The 21,115-nt window shown below is 39.0% G+C and overlaps 1 protein-coding gene, 1 long non-coding RNA gene and 1 pseudogene across 3 annotated transcripts in view; 2 read left to right on the top strand and 1 right to left on the bottom strand.

Moving 5' to 3' along the window:
- Positions 1-21,115, bottom strand: part of LOC309628314 — an 882,984-nt gene that overhangs the window by 506,756 nt on the left and 355,113 nt on the right. The window lies entirely within an intron of this gene.
- CPE (carboxypeptidase E) overlaps positions 1-21,115 on the top strand; it is a 109,284-nt gene that overhangs the window by 64,343 nt on the left and 23,826 nt on the right. The window contains exons 2-3 of the mRNA XM_082391153.1: positions 17,032-17,228; positions 18,906-19,073. Of these exons, the coding sequence (XP_082247279.1) occupies positions 17,032-17,228; positions 18,906-19,073 (365 nt within the window). The remainder of the gene's footprint in view (positions 1-17,031; positions 17,229-18,905; positions 19,074-21,115) is intronic.
- On the top strand, positions 15,061-15,954 carry LOC309628303 (ubiquitin-conjugating enzyme E2 K pseudogene; annotated as a pseudogene). Its single transcript has one exon. The product of its transcript is annotated as a ubiquitin-conjugating enzyme E2 K pseudogene (transcript).

Below are 21,115 nucleotides of genomic sequence, written 5' to 3'. Positions count from 1 at the left end.
TCATCAGTAAAAGAAGAATGTAAAATGCTGTTACCTTAAAGGAACTGCAGCATGTCACTGGATGGAAAATTTCATCAGTACAAAGGAGACAAAGTGAGGGAGATACAGGTGCTGAAACATCTCCTGACCGCAAACTGGGGCCTTTGCACCAGATGCCCAGCATTGCTAGCGTAACCGCCTATCCTGGTTTGCTCAGGATGGACTGGTTTATGACTGTTTCCCTGGAGTAATTAATCATTGAGAACCCTTGTACTCTCAGGAGTCCCAATTTGGTTGGTTATCTGCTGAATGTTGAAGTGTTTTTAATGGCTCAAATACGTAAGTATTGTTTATCCAGAGAAGTGAAGCAACTTGGAGAAGAGGTGGCTCGTGTATATCCTGAACTCATAGAGAAGGCTGATCAGCAGCACTTGGTGGATCTCAGCTTTCCTGTGACAGAGGACATCACAGTGACTCAGCTCCATTTTGCTAAAGAACGATGCCATCATTTGAATGTCCTGTCAAGGCCTGCCTCTGGAGTAGGCCACTCAGCACTCGCAAGCCAGCTCCACACGCTCACTAACTCTGTTTTCCAAGTAGCAGTCTAGAACCAATAATAGTAACTTTCAGTGTGGGCATTTTCCATAAGGTCCTGGTTTCAGTTACTCTCAATTATTTAACACATCATATTTGGGCTTTCTTTACAGATCCTTTTTATTTTCCTTTGACTCCACTCAGAATCTTGGGTTTGACTTTCATCACTAGCTGGAGGGTGTGGGTTATGGTTGAGGACCTATGGATATTTTGACCACACCAAAATGACCTCTGTTGCTTCCATTCTCTTGCTGCTGCCTTAGTAGGTTGTGGATGCAGATGTGTTCAAGGTGACTTTTGTAAATGGTTCTAATCATTGGTCATCTCTGCTGCTAAAAAAAAGGGAGTAAATTCTTATTATTCAAATAGAATTTCTGGTTTGGCAGAACCTTTTAAAATTTCCCCACTAAGGACAGTTTCTTTCTACAGCAAAACAGTGAGTTTTTTATTCCAAAATATAACTGCAGGTTTTGCTTGTTTGTCCACAGTAGTGCTTCTGAGTTTCCTTCCAAAACTCCTCAAACCTTTCTTTTTGTAATGTAAATAAACTCAGCATACAGGGAATTCATACAAAAGTGCCAAATTCGGTTTCCAGATTTTAACAAACAAACAAACAAACAAAAAAGCTGTAAGGAGTTTAGTCCTGTGTTCTTCAATATGGTAGCCACATACAGCTATTTAAATTAAAATTAAGTATAATTAAAAATCCAGTTCTCAGTTGCACTAGCCACATTTTGGGTGCCCTCGTGTTACTATACACAGCACAGATATAGAAGATTGCCACCAGTACAGAAAGTTCTACTGGATGGCGATGTCAAAGAGGAATAGGCAGAGCTTGTATAAACAGTCCTTTTATTCTCTGGTGAAAATATAGTTGATCAACCTGAAGTGTGTCTTCAGTTCTGAGTCTGTGCCAGTGAGTCAGAGCTCTAGGAGACACCCTTGTGTTAGTTTGAGGAAGAGCAATGAAACCTAAAAGTGGTCCCAGAACTCAGAACCCAAGGTCTAGGAGACTTGAAATTTTATGAACGTTAGGTCTACGTCTGCTTTGTTTTCCATTGTAATTCCAGGGCCTGGCTCATAGCAGACACTCAATAAACACTTCTGTGAGTGAATAAATGAAAGAACTCAGCAAAGACCAATTAAAGGGTCCTTAAGTACAAAGATGTGAGCATCTCTTGGGGTTTGGATCATTTTGAAGGTTCTCTAGGAATTATGAGAAGGAGCAGGTAAGAGTCATTGGAAGTGTCTTCCATGTAGAAGTCAGAAAAAAGAATTTAGCAAACAGTTTTCTGAGTGCTTCCTCCTTTTTCCTCTCTTCCTTCTTCTCCCGTCTCTCCTCCCTCCTCTTCGTCATCATCATCATTATCAAATAGTTAACCTTTTGGGGCATTTATTACATACGAGCCATTATGCTAAGTGCTTTTAATATATTTTCTAATTTAATCCTCCCAGTAACCCTATGAAGTAGTATTATTTTTATTCCTGCATCCAAGTTGAGGAAACTGAGGTACAGAGGATAAATACCTTGCTCAAAGTCTCCCAGCTGGTAAATGATGGAATACAGATAGAAATCTAGCCTGTCTGCCTCCAGAGCTTGCATTTTTAACCACTTGGAGAGGTACTGCATCTTCTTAAGCTGGCAACCCATTTGGATTTGAAATGTATTAGAAAAAGAAATAACTGTTGATTGAGGTGGAGCTTTGGGGGTGATGATGACCAAGTGGGGAAAACAGGTCACAGGTTAGATGTAGTCCCACTTGTTTATTTATGTTTTGTTGCTTTGGTTTTTTACTAATAATAAAAGTTATTTTAACTTTGTCTACATTTATGGTTCTTTATCCTTTTTTCTAATAGTATGTAAATTCCTTTTATCTTTTTTTCTTTTCAGACTCAACAGAATTTATATTTTATTAATATTTCCTATCTTAGTGGTTAATTTTTGCTTGTAGCTTTGAAAATTCCCTACCTTCTTTTGTTGATTTTGATATTTTCTTTGCATTTGAAAAAATAAAAGAAACAACAAAAAAGTTAACAGTTTTTAAAAAATAGTAGCAATAATAAGTTACATATCGTATTGGAAAAATATTCCTTTCACAGTTATATATCCATGAATAGATTTAACAAGAAAGGCACAGCTTCTCTGTGAAGAAGGATGTACAGTTTTATTGAGAGGAGTTGAATAAATGGAAACTGAATTCACAGAAAAACTTAAAATCATGAAAATAGTAATTCTTCCAAAATGAATGTGCATTTTTAATGAAATTCCAGCCAGAGTCTTATGTTTTTAAAATGAAGGAAATTATTTCCACTTTTACGTGAAAGAATGAATGTATCATAATTCCAGAGAAAATCTTGGAAAAGGAAAATTATATTGTCTTACCAGCTGTTAAAATATACTTTTAAGATTATCTAATCAAAACAGCATGGTGTAAAGTCCAGAAAGAAATAACTAGTAGTATAGAAAAACATCCAGAAATAGACTAAAGTATATATGGAAATCTAATTTGTGATAAATGTATAATTTAAATTCAGGGGGAAAATGATGTTGGTGTAATTGGCCTCCATCTGGAATGAGATAAAGTTAAACACTACCTCACATCATATACATATATGGAAGTGGAATAAAGATCTAAATGAAAAAATTAAAATGATACAGTAATAGAAGAAAATTTAGGATTACATTTGTTTAATTTTTCTTAAAAGAGAAGAAAAGTCTAGATGCCATTTAAAAAAAGAGTTGGATAGTTTTTGACTAGCAAAATTAGGAATTTTTATGTGGGAAAATATGTGACAAAAAGTAAAAAAATAAAATTCTAGACTGAGAAAATATTTGCAAGACTGCATGATAAAGTAGAAACTTGTACTTAATGTACTATGAGCTTCTATAAAAAATAAGAGAAACAGAAACGTGATAGAAAATAGGCAAAGCTTGCAATTAAGCAAGATACATATGATGGAATGCAGATGGCCAATACAAATGAATGAAATATAGGAAAAAGGTTCAATTTCTTTAATAAAAGAAATACAAGTTAAAATTAAATTGAAATTATTATTAAAATTAAAAACAGACAATAAGCTCCATTGCTGGCCATGGTCTGGGTAAACAGATACTGTCTTACATTGCTTATGGGCGTGTGAATTGCTATAACCTTTTTGGAAGAAGCTATTGAAATATACGTATCTATCTGTGTAGATAGAACTGTATAAATTTTTGTTTTCTTTGATTTCATGCAATTTCATGTGCAATTTTTCTGGGTTTTTTTTTTTGTTGTTGTTACTTAATTATGTTCCCAGAAAAGAAATTCTTTCTCTTGTTGGGCTTGGGATACAGTTATTTTTCTTTTTCTGAGCTGTTAAGCAATTAGAAAATCTTTTTAAATGGAAAATTTTGATACACATGATGATTTGTGTCATTAAACTTGAAAACAGACAACTTTATTTTGTTCACCAAGAAATGTTTCAGTAAGACTGTTTTTGACAAGATATCTCAAACCATCCAAATACAAAATCTTAAATAGCTTTAAAAGAATTGTGAATAAAAACAATGATAGCAAAAACAATAATAAGGTTCAATATAAAACTTTTTGTTGACATTTTGGGATTCTAGATATGGTTTATTTGTGATCACATGAAATTAAAGATGATTAGTTAATATTTAGGACATTATTTCTTCATTGTCTTTATTTCTTCATTGAAGCCAGGTGGCTTATATTTTATTTAGCAGAACATTTCAGTATTATTTTTACTTTTGAATGCTTGTAGAACATTTATTTAAATTAACATTAAAGAATCCCTAAGGGAAGGAAAAATTAAAATACTAATATCGATACAAACTAATATAAAATATTATAAGATCAGAAATCTCTAGTCTTTTGGGGGCCATGTGTATCTGTTTAGTTGTCTACTTGACCTCGTATGAGATTTTGTCCCTTATTTTACTAACCTCTTCTCTTCATTGCAAAAAAACCCCCACAAATTCTCTATAGGTTTTATCTTAGTCTTTGAAGAAATAAAAAGGGTAGCAGAAAATGGGTGAGATGGAGTGGGAGGTAAAATCAATAGTTTCAATCAGTGAAAATCTTGAAAGTACTTTAGTGAGAGAACTATAAACAAAATAAAAATATGATAGTACATAATCCTATACAACTCTGATTACTCAATTTATTCATAACTATAATAAAAATGTAACCCTGTGTATAATTATTTAATGTATATTTAAAGTGTAAACATTGATATTAAAATTGAGAAGAGCAGTGTACTTTCCTATGATCTGAATAGTTCCGGAGCATTATAGGGTTATTTCAGTAAGCCCTGTAATAGTCTACCATCTTCCTGCATCTAACATTGGGTTCAGTGTACACCAGCAGATACTTTTTTGGTCATGCAGTTTAGCATTTATTGTGAATCTTAGACCTAAGGCCATGTCATGGCCTCCAGAATTATGCTGTGTCCCTTTGGGGAGGTAGGCACTCAGGTTGGTTGGAGTAACCCAACAATAAGAAGAAGCACTCAAGTTTCTAAAGGGTTTTTTTGTTATTTAAAAGTCAGTCTCCCTTGCTCTTTCGCTCTCCTACTCTTCATTTTAGAGGTTTCAAATAGTCTTTCTACACTGAAAGAGTGGTCCATAGACCAGCAGCAGTATCCCTGAGGAGATTATTAGAGCTTCAGGCTCTCAGGCCCCACTGCAGACCTACTGAATCGGAATCTGCATTTTAACAGGATCTCCAGGTGATTCACATGCACATCCAAGCTCGAGGAGCCTGCCATACGGGATAGGTTGACACTAGGCTGAAATTATTATCTACACTCCTGGAAGGACTGGTTAGTTTTCCAAACCCACTTACATTCCATAGCTCTTTGAAAGATCCCAACGCACCTCATATTCCTGTTGGAAGCTTCTAGCTTCTATATGCCTTGAGTAGAGAAGATTGTTCATATTATCATAACAGCGTGGGTCATGGGCAATATTATTTCCATTTATTGGTTACCTACTATTTGTTGGGCATGGTGCAGAATGCCTTGTCTATATTTTCTCATTTAATCCTCAACAACTCGACAAAAGAGGTTTTAGTAAGCCAATTTATGGAAAAGAATACTCGGGTTCAGGGAAGGGGTTGCTTGCAGAAGTTTAGATATGTTAGAGCTGAAATTCAAACCCAAGTTTGTCTCATCAAAGTCCATGCTCCGCACCTCCCCAACTTTTTAAAACAGTGCCAAGTTGCTGCTGTGCTGCCGTGTTCCATTTGCAGGAAGGAAGTGCATGCAATAGTCTCCTATTTGTCTGGAACAGAAAAGAAGCCTGTGTAAGAGATTGATATTTATGGTGGCTATGATTTCCCCTCTTTCTTGACACATAAATGTTTAGTATAATATTCCTTAAGTTTGTAAGATCTTCGCATAATTTTGTGGATTTTTTTTCCTTGCAAATGTGAGGGAAGAGAATTCATAGTTTTGTTTAAATCAAATTCTCAAAAAAAGTCCACGACCCTCAAATTGTTAAGAACGATCACCCTACTCAGGCTGTATCCTGATGGAATTGGCTGTTGGAATTCCCACCTGTCTGCTGGCATTATCGAACTCCTCTCTACCTTTAGACTTTCCCTGCACCTGCCTCCTTAACCACTCCTTCTCAATCCTGGAAGGGCATCAGAATCACCTCTAGATCCTTTAAAAAATACATGTGTTCAGGCCCCTTCTCAGACCTTTTGAAGTATGATCTTTGGTAACGGAGCTCAGAAATCTGTATGTATAGGAAGTCCACAAATGATTCTGACCTACAGAGCTGTTAAGTCAGCACACTTTTCTTTAAAATCTTTGAAAAAAGAGGATACTTCATGCATGCCCTGGTATGGAGTAATCTCCAGGAGGGAGACCTGGGGTAGACTCAGCCCTCCCACAGGTGAGTCATCACCAGCTAGGTACTGAGGCAGCACAGAGACCAGACTCCATTTGGCCCTTTACTCATCTTTGAAGATTCTGCTGTGTTGCCCACTGCTGCTGAGACTGGTATATGTTTAGCACTGCAAGTCTTTAGTTATGATATTGCAAAAAATAACATCTTGAAGATGTTTTGACAAATAAATTTGACTTTTGAGTTATTCCTGAGAGAGTTAAAAAGAAAGTTCCAAGGAGTTTCTGGGGAGAGATTGTTCAACTAAGCTTTTACATTGCTGATTTTGCTTTAGGTAGTTACTTGTGCTACTACTTTATCTGCTTATTAGCAAATTGAAGTTTTTCTTCTTCATTCATCCTTGTCTGCTAGAAATGCTTGTCATTTTCCACCCGTACAGGTTCTGATGACTTCACTTTACTCATCCTCTCAAATATTCATCTTTGAACTAAGATTAGCTCTTTGTTCATGGGCATAAAGAGAGATGATTGGTAGAAATGGACTCGTGTTTTTCCATTACATTTCGTAATCATGTCTTAGTTCACTATGATGATCCACCATTTTCTCTGTTTCAGAGAACTATCAAAATTGTCAACTATCATGTATTGAGGGCTATGATTTGTATAGGACAAGTTTAGAAGCTTAAACACCAATAGTTTGTCAAAGGTCCTGTTTCAGTGGAATCATAGGATGTTTTAAGAGACCATCCAGTCCAACCTCTATACCGTATCTCTGAGATAGCTTTGGGAATTAATGACTTCATTGCAGCCATTCTGTCTTCCAAGAGCTCTAGCTGAAAGAAAGTTTGTTCTTCAGCTGTATTAAATGCTCTCTCTCTCTGAACTTTCTAGTTTCAATTCTAGTTTTGTCCTTGGACTTTTGCAGAATCAATCAAATCCTTCCCCACATAACAACCTTAGGAAACTTAAACTTCAACCTTCAGAAACTTGACGCTGCTCCTAAATTTCTCTTCTCAAGCTACAAAATGAGTTCCTCATAAGCATTGTTTTCCAGAATAAACATACCAGTCACAACAAAATACGTTAGTGAGAGAGTTGGCAAAGACCTGAATCATAATCACTTGTCTGAAACTGGGTCCTTTCCTGTTTCCTTTCCTCTCTTCTAGTGCCAGTTCATTTAATTCTGTTCTGTTCCTGGCCTCTTAGATAAATTTAACTTTACATTTTATTTTATTTGATAAGAATACTGGTGAAAGCAGAATCTTCTAAGAGAGTTATCTAAAATAACTAGAAATTAATATTTCTGAAGGATGCTTTAAGGTCCAAAAGCCACCTTTGGTAAATGAGTGCACAAAGGCATCCTGCCAAGCATTTGGGGAGATCCATAACTGTTGCAGTGCTTTAAAGCAATTCTGTGATTAGTATTACAGAAAGATAATCTATCATGAAACTACATCATTAAAATAATCTCTGCCTTATCTCATTTCTGTATTAAAAGTTCTCTGTGTTCACTTCAAGATGCTCTTAAATCAAAGATTTTTCTGAATCTAAAGGCTTTTGTAGGCAGTCTCTCCTCAGTAATTATAAAGTGTTTCATGTTACTAATTTTAATTTTAAAAACTTTTTAAAATTTATTTTATTTATTATTTTTGGCTGCATTGGGTCTTCGTTGCTGTGCGCGGGCCTTCTCTAGTTGCGGCGAGCAGGGGCTACTCTTTGTTGTGGTGCGCGGGCTTCTCATTGCAGTGGCTTGTCTTGTTGTTGGAGCACGGGCTCTAGGTGCGTGGGCTGCAGTAGTTGTGGCACATAGGCTCAGCAGTTGTGGTTTGCGGGCTCAGTAGTTGTGGCTCAGGGGCTCTAGAGCGCAGGCTCAGTAGTTGTGGCGCACGGGCTTAGTTGCTCCGCGGCATGTGGGATCTTCCCGGACCAGGGCTCAAACCCGTGTCCCCTGAATTTAACACAACTGTGCCACGAGGGAAGCCCCATGTTACTAATTTTAAATAACTGATTTCTGTGAGTGGGCACAGAAATTATATTGCCTTTTCCACTGTAAAGATAGCCTCATAGGTCAAGACTGTAGGAAGAACAGAGGAACTTTGAAAATGTGAAACTGCTGACAAATATTTTAGAAAAACTATTGACTAGGTTAAATTTTTTTCATTGATTTATTATGGGCAGATTTAGAGCAAAGGGTGATATAATCCAGTGCATTAGTCCCTTCTGGGATAATTAACTCAACCAAAAAAATTTCCCACTTCTCTCTGTCTTTCCTTCCTCCTAGAATGAATGGATGATGGTGCAGTGCTTTGGAAAACAGCTCTATCTCAATATAAGAAAAAACCCAAACAAACCTCTTTTAATTCTTCCTTAAACATAAAGAAAGACAGTAGAGTAGAAGCTAATCTGATTATATTTCTTATCATGTGTTTGAAAAGTCTTCAAATTTCCTAGACCTCAGATTCCCCTTCTGGAGAACTTATGAGGAAACTGGGAGCCATACATCCCAAATAACTGCTGTCCAGTGGTGTGCTGGAGTAGGCTTGTACTGGCTTAGGAGACCTATTTTTACTATTCAGTAAATTTGTGAGCTAATTGACCTCACATAGATAGCTTCAAATTGGCCATGGTGGGAGTATTTACACCATGGAAATTGGCATATGCTACAGATCAGAGCTGGTTGTTAAACATTTACCAGCTTCTCATTGTATCTGGCATACTCATGTGAAAACAAACATTTTAATTAAAAAAAATTGAGCGTATTCATTAATATTAGAACTCTTACATTGTTTTATGGACTTGTATGGCTAGAAATATCTTCTGGTCTTTTGTTTAGCCTCTTTCTTCAAGTAGAATATTACTAGAAACATTCTGGATGTCATATGTAAGAAAACTTTAAAATTATGTGTAATGGCTAATACTTCATATTTTCAAAAACAATTCTGTAATGCATCTCTACAGAATAATTCTTTAATGTATTCTATTTTGACTGCCCATTAAAAATCAGGTTTCCCTTTCAAGATGTCATTTAATTTAATTACTTAAAAATATTACTCTGAAGGAGGGAGTGAGGGGAGATAATATAATCTTCTAATTCTGTAATTTCTTCTGCAACTGTTTTTTATCCTTTTGCCTTTCCTTGGTTTCTCTTTCTCCCTTCCTTCTTTATTTGCTCCTCATCTCTTCTGTAGAAGAGGAATCATTTTTTATAAGCATACCCATACTCTTCCATTGTTTCTTTGGACCCTGAAGATTTGCATTTTTTTGAGGAATTTGCTTAGCATTTTAGGTTGCTAAGATGTGCTAAAACAGGAGCCAATTTATGACATATTTGTCCACGAGTCCTAGGAAACTTGCAGGGTTCATTCTGCAAGAATGATTTACAGGCTATAATATGTTAGAATGTCAAACAAGTGGAAACCATTACCAGCACTAACGTCTTAATCCCAGTTTCACAACTGAGGGAGGAAGGTCATCGATTAAAAGGTCCATCTGTTCCAAAGGTGTGTCTGACTTGCTTGCCCAGTGTTTTGTGAGTCAAGTCAGTTCAGTGATTGTGCTGCTTGTGTAACTGCTTATCAGTTTCTCAAAATCATTGGTTATGAGTGCATTTTACCATGATATCTTTGAGAAATGGGGTTTTGTTTTTGGATGCTATAGTTGTTCAGCAATGTGTTTAGTATATTACTTGTGCCTGGAACATATATTTTGAAATTGTCCCTAGCTCTAAGAATTATGTAATCAGTGAGTTAAGTATATACACTTCGAATGAGTTAGTGAACTTATATTTTGGCAATAATTTGATGTTGGAGGATTCATCTCAGTGTGAGTTTCATCTCTATTTACAGGATGAAAGAAGAAGGGTTCTGTTACTATGATCAAGTTCTTTCTTAAAATACCCTTAATCTACTTATATTTTCTAAATAATGACGCTACACCTCTTAGATAGAACTTCACAATTTACCACCCACTTTCACATTTATCTCATTTTCCATTAGATATTTTCCCTCTGCAGTTTTCTTCCCATATAAGGTCATTGAATAATTGACTCTGAGATTTGAAAGGGACCTTAAATGTATCTGATCAGTTACTCTACCCAATAGTCAGCCTGTCTGTTAGCTATTTCGAGGAGGAGAAAATATTAGAGAGACTAATTGGGTCAAATAAGGAGGTGAAAGTAAATTTTGCTTTTTGTGGGAAAGGCAGACAGTATTTTTTTACTTTTGCCCCTTTATTTGATCATTTTTTTCAGGATCAGCCTATTGAGTATGGATTCTGCTTCAGAGTCTCTCTGGTCACCTTGAGACCATTAATTCTCCCATTTGGGGGCTTTGCCAGTCTGCTGTCAGCTGCAGACTTGCCTCAAATGCTGAGCCTAAGGGTGTGGGGTTCTGGGGTGTAAAATACTTATGTTTTATTTTTAAAGCAATAGAAATTCCTTTCCTTCCTTCCTCCCTCCCTCCCTCCCTCCCTCCCTTCCTTCCTTCCTCCCTCCCTTCTTCCCCCTCCCCATCTCCCTCCTTACTGATTTAATTATTTCAAATCACATCAATATACAACTGGGGCAACTTAAGAGTTACAACAAGTATGGAATTTAAAATTATTTGCTTGCTCCAGGTGGGGATTTATTATTTCTGACTTCAATAAAAGTTTGGATCTTATGTTAAAAAAATCTTATAAGTTATCCTTATCTTGTTCTGATGAAAATACAGATCCACTCAGGTACATTAATTGTTCTACGACACAGATGAGAAAGATAGAAACGCAGCCCAGCCAGGCTGAATGTGGTTTGTGAGTTGATTGTCTTTTAATGCTAGCTTGATTGATGACTATGTGCCATGTGAAGTGACTGGAAAACTGATAGTTACACAAAACTGGAAAAATTGGTGCAACAGGGAAACTGTACTTCCTGAGCCAATGTGATGCAGGCTGTGCAAGTGTGATTCCTCAGGAACAGGATAACTACTTCGTAAAAAGATAGTGAAGAAAGTAAGATGAAGGTAAAAACAACTGTCCCCCAGTGTACTGGGAAGAGTGCCTGCTGCCTTTTCCTCCCGTTGCCAGGAGAGAGATGAGCCAGTGCCAGGGTACACATGCGTCACCAGTTATAAACACAAGGAATGACGTCTCGGTTAAACCTGGCATCTGGTCCACACAGACACTATAAACAGGAATGCATATGTCATCCTGTTGTAAACTCTATCTTTATAGCCATAGAAAAGAAAATTAAGTGCTCAGGAAAAGCTGTCACCCCTTTGTTAAACAAATTGAAAGTAAATTGAAACCGAGAGGCTTATTCCAAAATCTTCCATTTTATCTCTATTTCTGGATTAAAGATTATGAAGGCAAAGTCTTGTCAGAACCCTTTGTTTAGACCTTACAACAAAAACAGCCTTAGGGAACTGCTTGCCTGGAGAGCTTTATGGTTCTCTGTGACCATGGAGATTAATCTTTTTGGGAAATCAGCTATCCACAGCACTGCTGCCTTCCTCCCCGAAGAAGAATTTCCATTCCTGTCTGAGAATACAGGATGGGGCAACAAGCATTGAGGACTCGGGGCGCAGCCTCCCTGACACTGCCTCAGGCCCCCTTCAGTTATTCAGTTATTTCCTTCACTGTTCCCGAAAGGAACATCTCAAGGGTAAGCTCTACTCTCAGCCATGCTGCTGGGAGCATGGGATTTAGAAAAAGACCATTCCTCTATTCATTTAGTCATGAATTTATTTAACTGATATATCTGTGCTCTCACTGTGTCTCAGACTCTATGCCAGGCACGGGTGATGCACGTGTGAGCTGACATAGACACCATCCCACTACGTACAGTGTGGGATGGGGATTAAACACATAATCACACTGACTAATGTACATTTTCCAACTGAGGTATTAAAAATAACAAAGGAACTGGACTTGGATGAAAGATACTCTAAGGAAACCAGAGTTATCCATGATCAGAGGGATGAGAGGGCAAAATGTATGTGAGGAGCAGACAGCATCACAGAAGAGTCCTGTGCTGAAGGAGGTGTGGCTGGAAGACGGGAGAGGAGATGGTGCCTCAGGAGATGAGAGGTCCTCAGGCCAGGCCCCTTGGGGGTTAGAGATCCTACTGTTCTTGTGAAAGTAAGGTTCTTGTCTCCTCGCAGAAAGAATTCAGAAAGGAGACAGGGAGGCTAAGAAAGTAAAGTGAGAGTTTATTTAAGCAAGAATACGCTCTCAGAGGGAGAGTGGGCAGACAGGTGAGGAGCAGCCCTGGGTTTCTTTGGCAAGCCGGTTATGAGGGCCATCCAAATGAAGGGGTGGGATTTCACTGGGGAAGGACAGGTTTGGGGGTCGTATTCCCTGATTTTCATCCCAGCTCCACATTCCCAAGGGGAGGAGGGATTTCTGTCCTTGTTTAGCTTTGATTGAAAGTGTCTTAGCTTTGGTGCATGATGGGAATTTCTTATCTGCAAGGCTAATTTTATTGTAAGGAGAGCATAATGAACAACAGGTTACATGCAGACACTGGAGATTCTTGCCTTTTCCCACCTTTCTTTGTCTGTCTCCAGGACACTTATCACCCCAAAATGTATGGTTTCCTTTCAGTCTGGAAGTTCCTGCTTTTCTTTATCTGCCCGTGAACCCCCACTGTTTACAAGAGGCGTGGTTTCCTGTCACCTGGCCCCTGCCCCCCTTTCTCTGCTCACACCTAGCTACCTGCCTGCTCTAACACTATGGAGAACTTTGGTGTTTATGGTGAAGGCCAGTGGGAAGTTAGCTGATGGATTTTCAGGTAGAGGGAACTGGATGAGGACTGTATTTTGAAAAGATAGCTCTGGCTTTGGGAGGAAAAAGGGCCAGAGAGAGGCCAGAGAGGTGGTGGTAACATTTCATTTTGGAGCCTTGAAGCTGGTTGGTTTTGGATCCAAAATTCCTGCATGGTTGCCTCCCTCCTAAACACTGTTCGCATGTCAGTGCCCTCCTCCAGACCCTGCGTTCCTTGAGTTCAGGAATGCTGCCTTACTTGCTTTGGGGGTCCCTGTAGTGTCTGACACTGGGCTTTGCATACATTCAGCAAAGGCTGTATTTAAACTGTGCCTCTTCCCCAACTCACAAGACATGTCAGTCGCCTTAAAAGATCACAGCCCTTCTGTATTCTGGTGACAGTATTATCTAGCGATCTAATTTATTCCTGAAGACAGAGGAAGTGTATAAAAATATACTTTCCTTTTCTTTTGCTAACTCATATATGCCTTGCACTTTATTTCCATACGTTAATATCTTCTATGAAATGACCTTTAGAGTCTATCTTTATGTCAACCTAAAGCATTGCTAGTGTCATTACTACCTCCTTACAAATATAATAGACATATTGGGGAGATTGGTTCCTGAGACTTCCTACAGAGCAGGAAGCAAAACCACATTGGAAATTTTCTGACTCTGGAAACATAAATAAATAAAGCAGTGATATGGAGTGGTGCGGCCTGTGGCAGACTGGAAAAAGCACGCTCTATCCCAAGCATTCAAATTCAAACACAAGATAGGCTCTGATAGCCAAACAAAACACTGGGATGCTAAGTTTAGCTAAGTGACTATGAGTTCGCCATTTCTCCTTCAAGTGATTAAAGAATTTTAGTTTTTTAATCCAGAGGAATAATAGAAAATTTCAATGTGCTCACGTACTCATTATGAGTTGTGGGCCAAGCTCTTCTGAGTGACCAAAGCTCCAAAGTTGTGTTGGGGTAAAGCGGCAGGACCAGAAAGCCTCCAACACCGCAATCTTCTCTAATAACTTTGGGAGGCAGGCTTCTGAGAACCCCCTGGCTTCCTGGTCTCTTGTTTTCTTCCATAGTGGACTGGTGCAGTTTCCCCTGTGCCTCAATCCCACTAACACACACACTGAAGGGGTGAGTTTGACAGAAAGGAGGAAGATGATGATGACTTGAAATCAGAAGCGAAGAAAACATCTCTTCCCACATGCATACCTTCGGCGCGTGTCCCTGGAGGTGGTTTAAGTGAGGCTTTCTTTCCCTCCAAGTGAAAAATGAGGGACATATAAATACAGCCCTGACCCTGCTCCCACTTGATCCTTAGATTAAGATTAGCTTCAGCTCAGTCCGAGAGGTCACACAGGACATGGTTTCTGCAGCTGGCGGTCACTCAAATCACACACCCAGGAATCTTATGCAAAGAATATTTAGATAACATATTTCTAAGAGAAGGATCATTCCAACTTCTTTTTTTTAACCAGGGGTGAGCAGTCCTAGTGATTTTGTAAATGGGAGGATCTTGTTCACTGGAGAAATTGGTCCTGTTGGATGGATGAAGCAGAAAGGAGCAGAACAATAGGATTAATTAAGATTATTTTGGATTTTGGTGGCCGGGCGCGGAGGTGATTCCACACTCAGGAAAGCGCGGCGGCAGGGGTGGTATTGGCAGCGTTCGTGTGCTCGGGTGTGAATCGCCGAGGGAGGAGGCGGCGGAGGAAGAGGCGGCGGGGGTCGTAGCGGTGGCGGAGGAGGCGGGTACGAATCAGCTGCGGGCGGAGACATGGGCAACATCGCGGTGCAAAAATCAAATTAAAGTAGATCTTGTAGATGAGAATTTTACAGAATTAAGAGGAGAAGTAGGACCTCCAGACACACCATATGAAGAAGGAAGGTATCAACTAGAGATTACAATACCAGCAACATATCCATTTAATCCCCCTAAGGTCCGGTTTATCACTAAAATATGGCATCCTAATATTAGTTCTGTCACAGGGGCTATTTGTTTGGATATCCTGAAAGATCAATGGGCAGCAGCAATGACTCTCCGCACGGTATTATTGTCATTGCAAGCATTACTGGCAGCTGCAGAGCCAGATGATCCACAAGATGCAGTAGTAGCAAATCAGTACAAACAAAATCCCGAAATGTTCAGACAGCTCGACTTCGGGCACATGTGTATGCTGGAGCACCAGTTTCTAGTCCAGAATACACCAAAAAAATAGAAAACCTATGTGCTATGGGCTTTGATAGGAATGCAGTAATAGTGGCCTTGTCTTCAAAATCTTGGGATGTAGAGACTGCAACAGAATTGCTTCTGAGCAATTCTCAGAATTGCTTCTGAGACATAGAGCTGCTGATATAGTCAAACTTGCCCCTGCCTGAGGAGCATCAACATCTGCTATTTTTAGGATTCTGCTTAGATTTCTTCTAAACTGGCATTCTTGCCTAATGATGTTATCTAGGCACCATTGGAGACTGAAAAAAAATCTCTGCTCTGTAAATAAAGCTAACTAAACGTCTCTGTAAATTAAAAAAAAAAAGATTATTTTGCTGCCATGCTCTGCAATTTTATTACTCCTCCTAAAATGCAATGGAATAGGCAGCATGATTTATGTTTGAATTCTGGGGCCTTGAGCAAAATTTATCCTCTTTGGCTGCATTTCTACGATAATGATAATAAAACTATCTGTCTTCTGTATTTTAGTGGGCTGTTATAAAGAGAAAACTAGATTATGTATGGTAAAGCACCTTACAATGACAAGACAATGTGATGTAATTATAATAATATTAAAAAAATAATAGCAAACACATAGCACTTGTTTTTTTGCCAGGCACTGTTCTAAGCACTGACACGCATTATTTAACTTTGTAATAACCTTATGAGGTAGAATCTAGGATCTCATTTATAAATGGGGAAACAGAGCCGCAGAGAGCTGAAGTAACTTCTTGAGGCCAGCCAGTAAGAATTGGTGCCAGGATTTGAAACCACCCAGTCTGGCTCTAGAAGTTAATGCTTTTAGTCACTATGGTTTAAAAAAGAATTTTAAAAAAAGTAGATTTTTAACTAAATCAGAAGACCAGCATTTGAATCCTGGGTTCATTGGCTGTGTAACTGAAGTCAGGCCTCTCAAGCAGTCAGAACTTTAGTTTGCTCACCTTAAAATAGAGATGGGTAATAATACCTATTTTTAGCTGTTTGGTGGGGACTAAATAAGAAAACATGAAAGTTCACTGTTTAATGGTAGGACGCACACGATGTACTATTATTAGTTATTGGGGGGGGGTGTATATTTGTCTGCTCGGGCTGCCATAACAAAATACCACAACAGACACTTATTTTCTCACAGTTCTGGAAGCTGGAAGTCCAAGGTCAAGGCACCTGCAGTGTTAGTTTCTGATGAGGCCTCTTCCTGACTTGCAGGCGGCTGCCTGCCTGAGGAGTCCTCACATGGCCTTTTATTAATGCATGTGGAGAGAGAATCTTTGGTGTCTCTTCCTCTTCTTATAAGGACAACAATCCTTCTGGATTATGACCTCATTTAACCTTAATTACCTCCTTAAAGGTCTTATCTCCAAATACAGTCACACTGGAACTTAGGGCTTCAACCTATGAGTTTGGGGGGCGCAATTCACTGCATAACAAATGGGAAGCTGGGGAGAGAGAACTAGAAGGACAGAAGGGGCATTTGGAGTATTTTATTTTTAGGGCAGATTTCTTAGGCGTCAACTGTGGAGGGCAAAGAAGTTATCAGCTGTGTGTAATAAATTAGTAACTATACAATATTTTTTACACTGTATGTCATTTGCCTTCTCTTTGGTGCGATAGAAAAAGTCTCCATACTATCTATTTTTGTGCTTTTAGGTGAGCCTGAATTTAAATACATTGGGAATATGCATGGCAATGAGGCTGTTGGACGGGAACTGCTGGTTTTCCTGGCCCAGCACCTGTGCAACGAATACCAAAAGGGGAATGAGACAATCGTCCAGCTGATCCACAACACCCGGATCCACATCATGCCCTCCCTCAACCCTGATGGCTTTGAGAAGGCAGCATCTCAGGTGGGTGTGGGCCAGCTCACAACAGGGCATGCTTGCTTTTTTTTTTATGGTTTGTACATATATGCTCATATATAAGGAATATACGCTCACATGAAGCTTACAGATAGTGCAGGGGCGGGTATAAATGATATGGTGTTTAATTTGCTGGTAAGGAAAAAGTGCAGAAGGTAAAGGATGGTGGGCGAGGGTTTCTTTAGCAGAGATTGAGAATGAGAAATTTTGTTAGTCAGTATTAAATTAATGTTTTGTTTTCGTTGTTAAATGAATCATATTTATTCATTCATGTGTGTGACTAGGTAAGTTTCTTCCTAAAAATCTAGAAGTTTGAAAACTACTGCCATGTATTGAAGAGTGAGGCCATTGCTGTCTCTGAATGAGGCGATATCATAGCGCCCTCTACTGAAATCAAGGAATGAGGATTTTTGGCCAATGTTTCACTGATGTTTAATCCTTATCTAGATGCGATGTGTAAAGTAAAAAACAAACAAACAAACAAAAACAAAACCCTCCTACCTATAAATCAAAATTAATTTAATACATTTTAACTGTTAGAGAAGCTGGGAAGTAATTATGTTTTCACAGTTAAGTGTGCTCCCTGTTTTGTTTAGACAGGGGTGGAGGACATTTTATTTTCTACAGTTTGAAATAATTTTCTTATTTTACGGGAACATATTAAAGCATATATTTAGTATGTTAATCTATAGTTTAGAAGTTGTTTTGTACCTTAAAAATAAAAGATCAAGTGACCTGATTGACCTTGTAAGAAACCCAGACAGTGAATTTCTGTAAGTATAATATTGATATAATTTCTAAAGTTATGAGAGAAAAATTCTAGTAACATAGAGAATTAAATTATTGACTATTTTAAGATGATATTCAGAACTGTAAGACAGGATAGACAAAAAACTGTCATTGCTATTTTCTGTCTTACAGGTTTTGATTCCTCACAGTCTAAGGTATCTGAGTTTACATGACTTTAAGAATACGGGCATTATCTCTATATTAGCGATCTAGTATAATTTAATAGTAAAACAAGAAAATCTACATTATGGAATATAACTGAATATTCTGGAAATTTATTAAATTTCCAGATTATATCATTAGTGAAATGAAAGGTTTAAAATTGAACAGAAAATTTTCAGCTTACAAAGTTGAAGCAGAAGTTCTAGAGCTCATATTTTTTCATGAAGACTGTAAGAGAGAGGTATATTATTAATATGTAAACAATTCATGTTAAACTCATTTTAAGCATCTAACCTTCTTTAGTAATTTATTCTTTTGAATATTTAAAAGTAGTTGCTGTGCTTTTTGGAGGCAGTGAGTATTTTACTTAAACCAAGTACAGAGTGGCATGCTGTGAGACATGCCATCTACTACTAGCTAACACACATGGACTTTTTTTGCAGTTTGATGTTGAATATCTTTTAAATATAATTATTATTGACATTTAAAATATTGTTCATTGAGAATATTTTCAAAATATCCATAATATATACCTTAAACCTGATACTTTCATGTGTATATCAGTAAGATGGTGAAAATGCCATTGTAGGAAGATATTGTTGAAATGAATAATCTTAATAAATTATTTTAAAAACCATTAATGAAGACCTTAAATAGATGGTAACAATAATAATAAATAACTGATGATTTTCCTCTGATTTTTTTTTTTTTCAGCCTGGTGAGCTGAAGGACTGGTTTGTGGGTCGAAGCAATGCCCAGGGAATAGATCTGAACCGGAACTTTCCTGACCTGGACAGAATAGTTTATGTTAATGAGAAAGAAGGTGGTCCAAATAATCATCTGTTGAAAAATCTGAAGAAAATTGTGGATCAAAACACAAAGGTAGAGAACATGTATGGTTTTCCTGGGTTCTGTCCTCCAGCCTAAGGAAAGATGTCTATTATCTTCATCACAATGAAGGACGCAGGAGTGTTGTGAAAGCTTGTATGGGATAGTTCACTACGGATGTGAAAGCCAAGGCTGGGATGCCTGGGGCCTGGAAACTAGTCCTGCCCCTAGAATTGGTCAGGGGTTTAGGGAGTGGGAGGTAGGGACAGGGGCAGGAGGGAGAACCCAGTTGTCTAGAAAGTTTTTTTGGCCTGTTCAGAGGCCCTTTATCAGCACATCTGATTAGCAACTCCTACAGCATTCCGCACTTGTTGACCTTTTTCTTATTTTCCAGAACTTTCTCCTCTTCTGCCTTGCACAACTGCACTTTCTCCTACCTCTTCTAGTGCCTTTCAAACCACTCCTCAGTTTCTTTCCCTGCTTCTTCTGCCTTGGCCTAAACGCTGGCCTTCAGGGTCCCATCTGCTACCCTCCTGTCTCTCCTTGGGTTTCCATCCTCTCCTGGACCTTCAGTGTTGTCCATTTTACAGATTCTCCCAGATCTCTTTTGCTTGCTCACTGAGTCCCTTTATCTGGTGACATCTGGGGCCTCAAGCTCAGCATGACCAGAAATAAATCATTCCCTAAGAAAACACTATTCTCTCATTTACTTGATCATCAAAGCCTTGATTTTTCCATCTCTGTCACCACTCACCACCCATGTAACCAGATCTTGGCGATTCGGCCTCCTGACACCCTTCAGCCTCTCCTTCCTCTGCCAACTCAGGCCCTGTGGGCTGCTCTGACGAGGAAGGGAGCCCCCATTCTTGTTTTGGGTTCAGCCTCTCCCAGCTCCATTCAGTCTTCTCAAATTCCTCCAGAGTGATCTTCATACACAAATTATTGCTCTATTGCTGAAAAACCCTAACCTTGCTGGGTCTCCACTGCCCAGAGGATAAAGGAAAAGACTCAAAATGTCAGAATAGTGTGATGGTTTAGTGTGGAGGCTCTGGAGGCAGCCACCTTGCTTCTAATTCTGGTTCCGTCCTTGCTGTGTGAGTTTTGCAAAGTTTTGTAACCACTGTGTGCTTCCTTCCCTTCATCCGAAGTGTGGACGTGACTATAGCATCCAGCCCATAGTGAGGTTATGAGGATTGGATGAGCCAGTACACGTGCGGTGCTGGAGGCCAGGACCTGGAATTGTTACTGCTGTGTCAGCATCATTGCTCAGTGCTCTGTTATGGACCACAAGGTCAGATGGACGCACACACCCACTAAACACTGGGTTTGAAGCTCATACCGTTTGAACACCATTTTCAGTTCCACAGAGGGGAGGCGAGCCCATCACGGAGGAACGGCAAGGACTGCTGGGGGCAGCCCCCACTGCGTCTTGTGTCTTTCCAGGCAGTTCAACTCTGGCTTATCAGCTTCTTCCAGTATCTTTCCTAAGTGAGAGCTTGGAAAAGACGGTGTCTCCATTTTATTACAGCTCCAGGGCCATTCAAGTTTCCCTTGGCCCCTGGCAGCTGCCAGCTCAGCCACTCTTTAATCTGGCTTTGCCATGCCATGTATTCCCTAAGCATACTGTCTTCTACTAACTTTATGTTCACAGTGCTCTTCCCTCTCCTTCCATGTCACCTCCTCTGTGAAGCCTTCCTCTCCTCCTCCAGACAGATCCTGTTGAGCATGCCTTTATGTTCTTTATGTATATTTCCAGTCTGGTGCTTATAGTTATATAGAACTTTATAGATGTTATATTATTATTTGTTTACACAGCTGTTTTTCTTTTTGATTCTAGATTTCAGTCCCTTGATTACAGGAATTAGAATTCCTATTTGAGTCTGAATCATAGTAGGCTTGAAGCCTATTATGAATGAGTGCAATCCAGCCTGGCAAGCAGATCGCAACACCAGCTGCTGGAGTTCCAGACACACACTCAGCACGTGGCTGGGACACTGGGTAGAGGGTCCAGGAGAGAGGGAATCTCAGCTTATTGGTCTAAAATTCTTCAAATTCTCCTGCCTATATTTAGAGTTCATCCCAGAAACCTGGGCTGA

This window comes from Balaenoptera borealis (assembly GCF_965194805.1).
Source record: "Balaenoptera borealis genome assembly, chromosome: 4".
Lineage (NCBI taxonomy): Eukaryota > Metazoa > Chordata > Mammalia > Artiodactyla > Balaenopteridae > Balaenoptera > Balaenoptera borealis.
The sequence above is the reverse complement of the archived record's forward strand: the minus strand, read 5'-3'. Positions and strand labels throughout refer to the sequence as shown.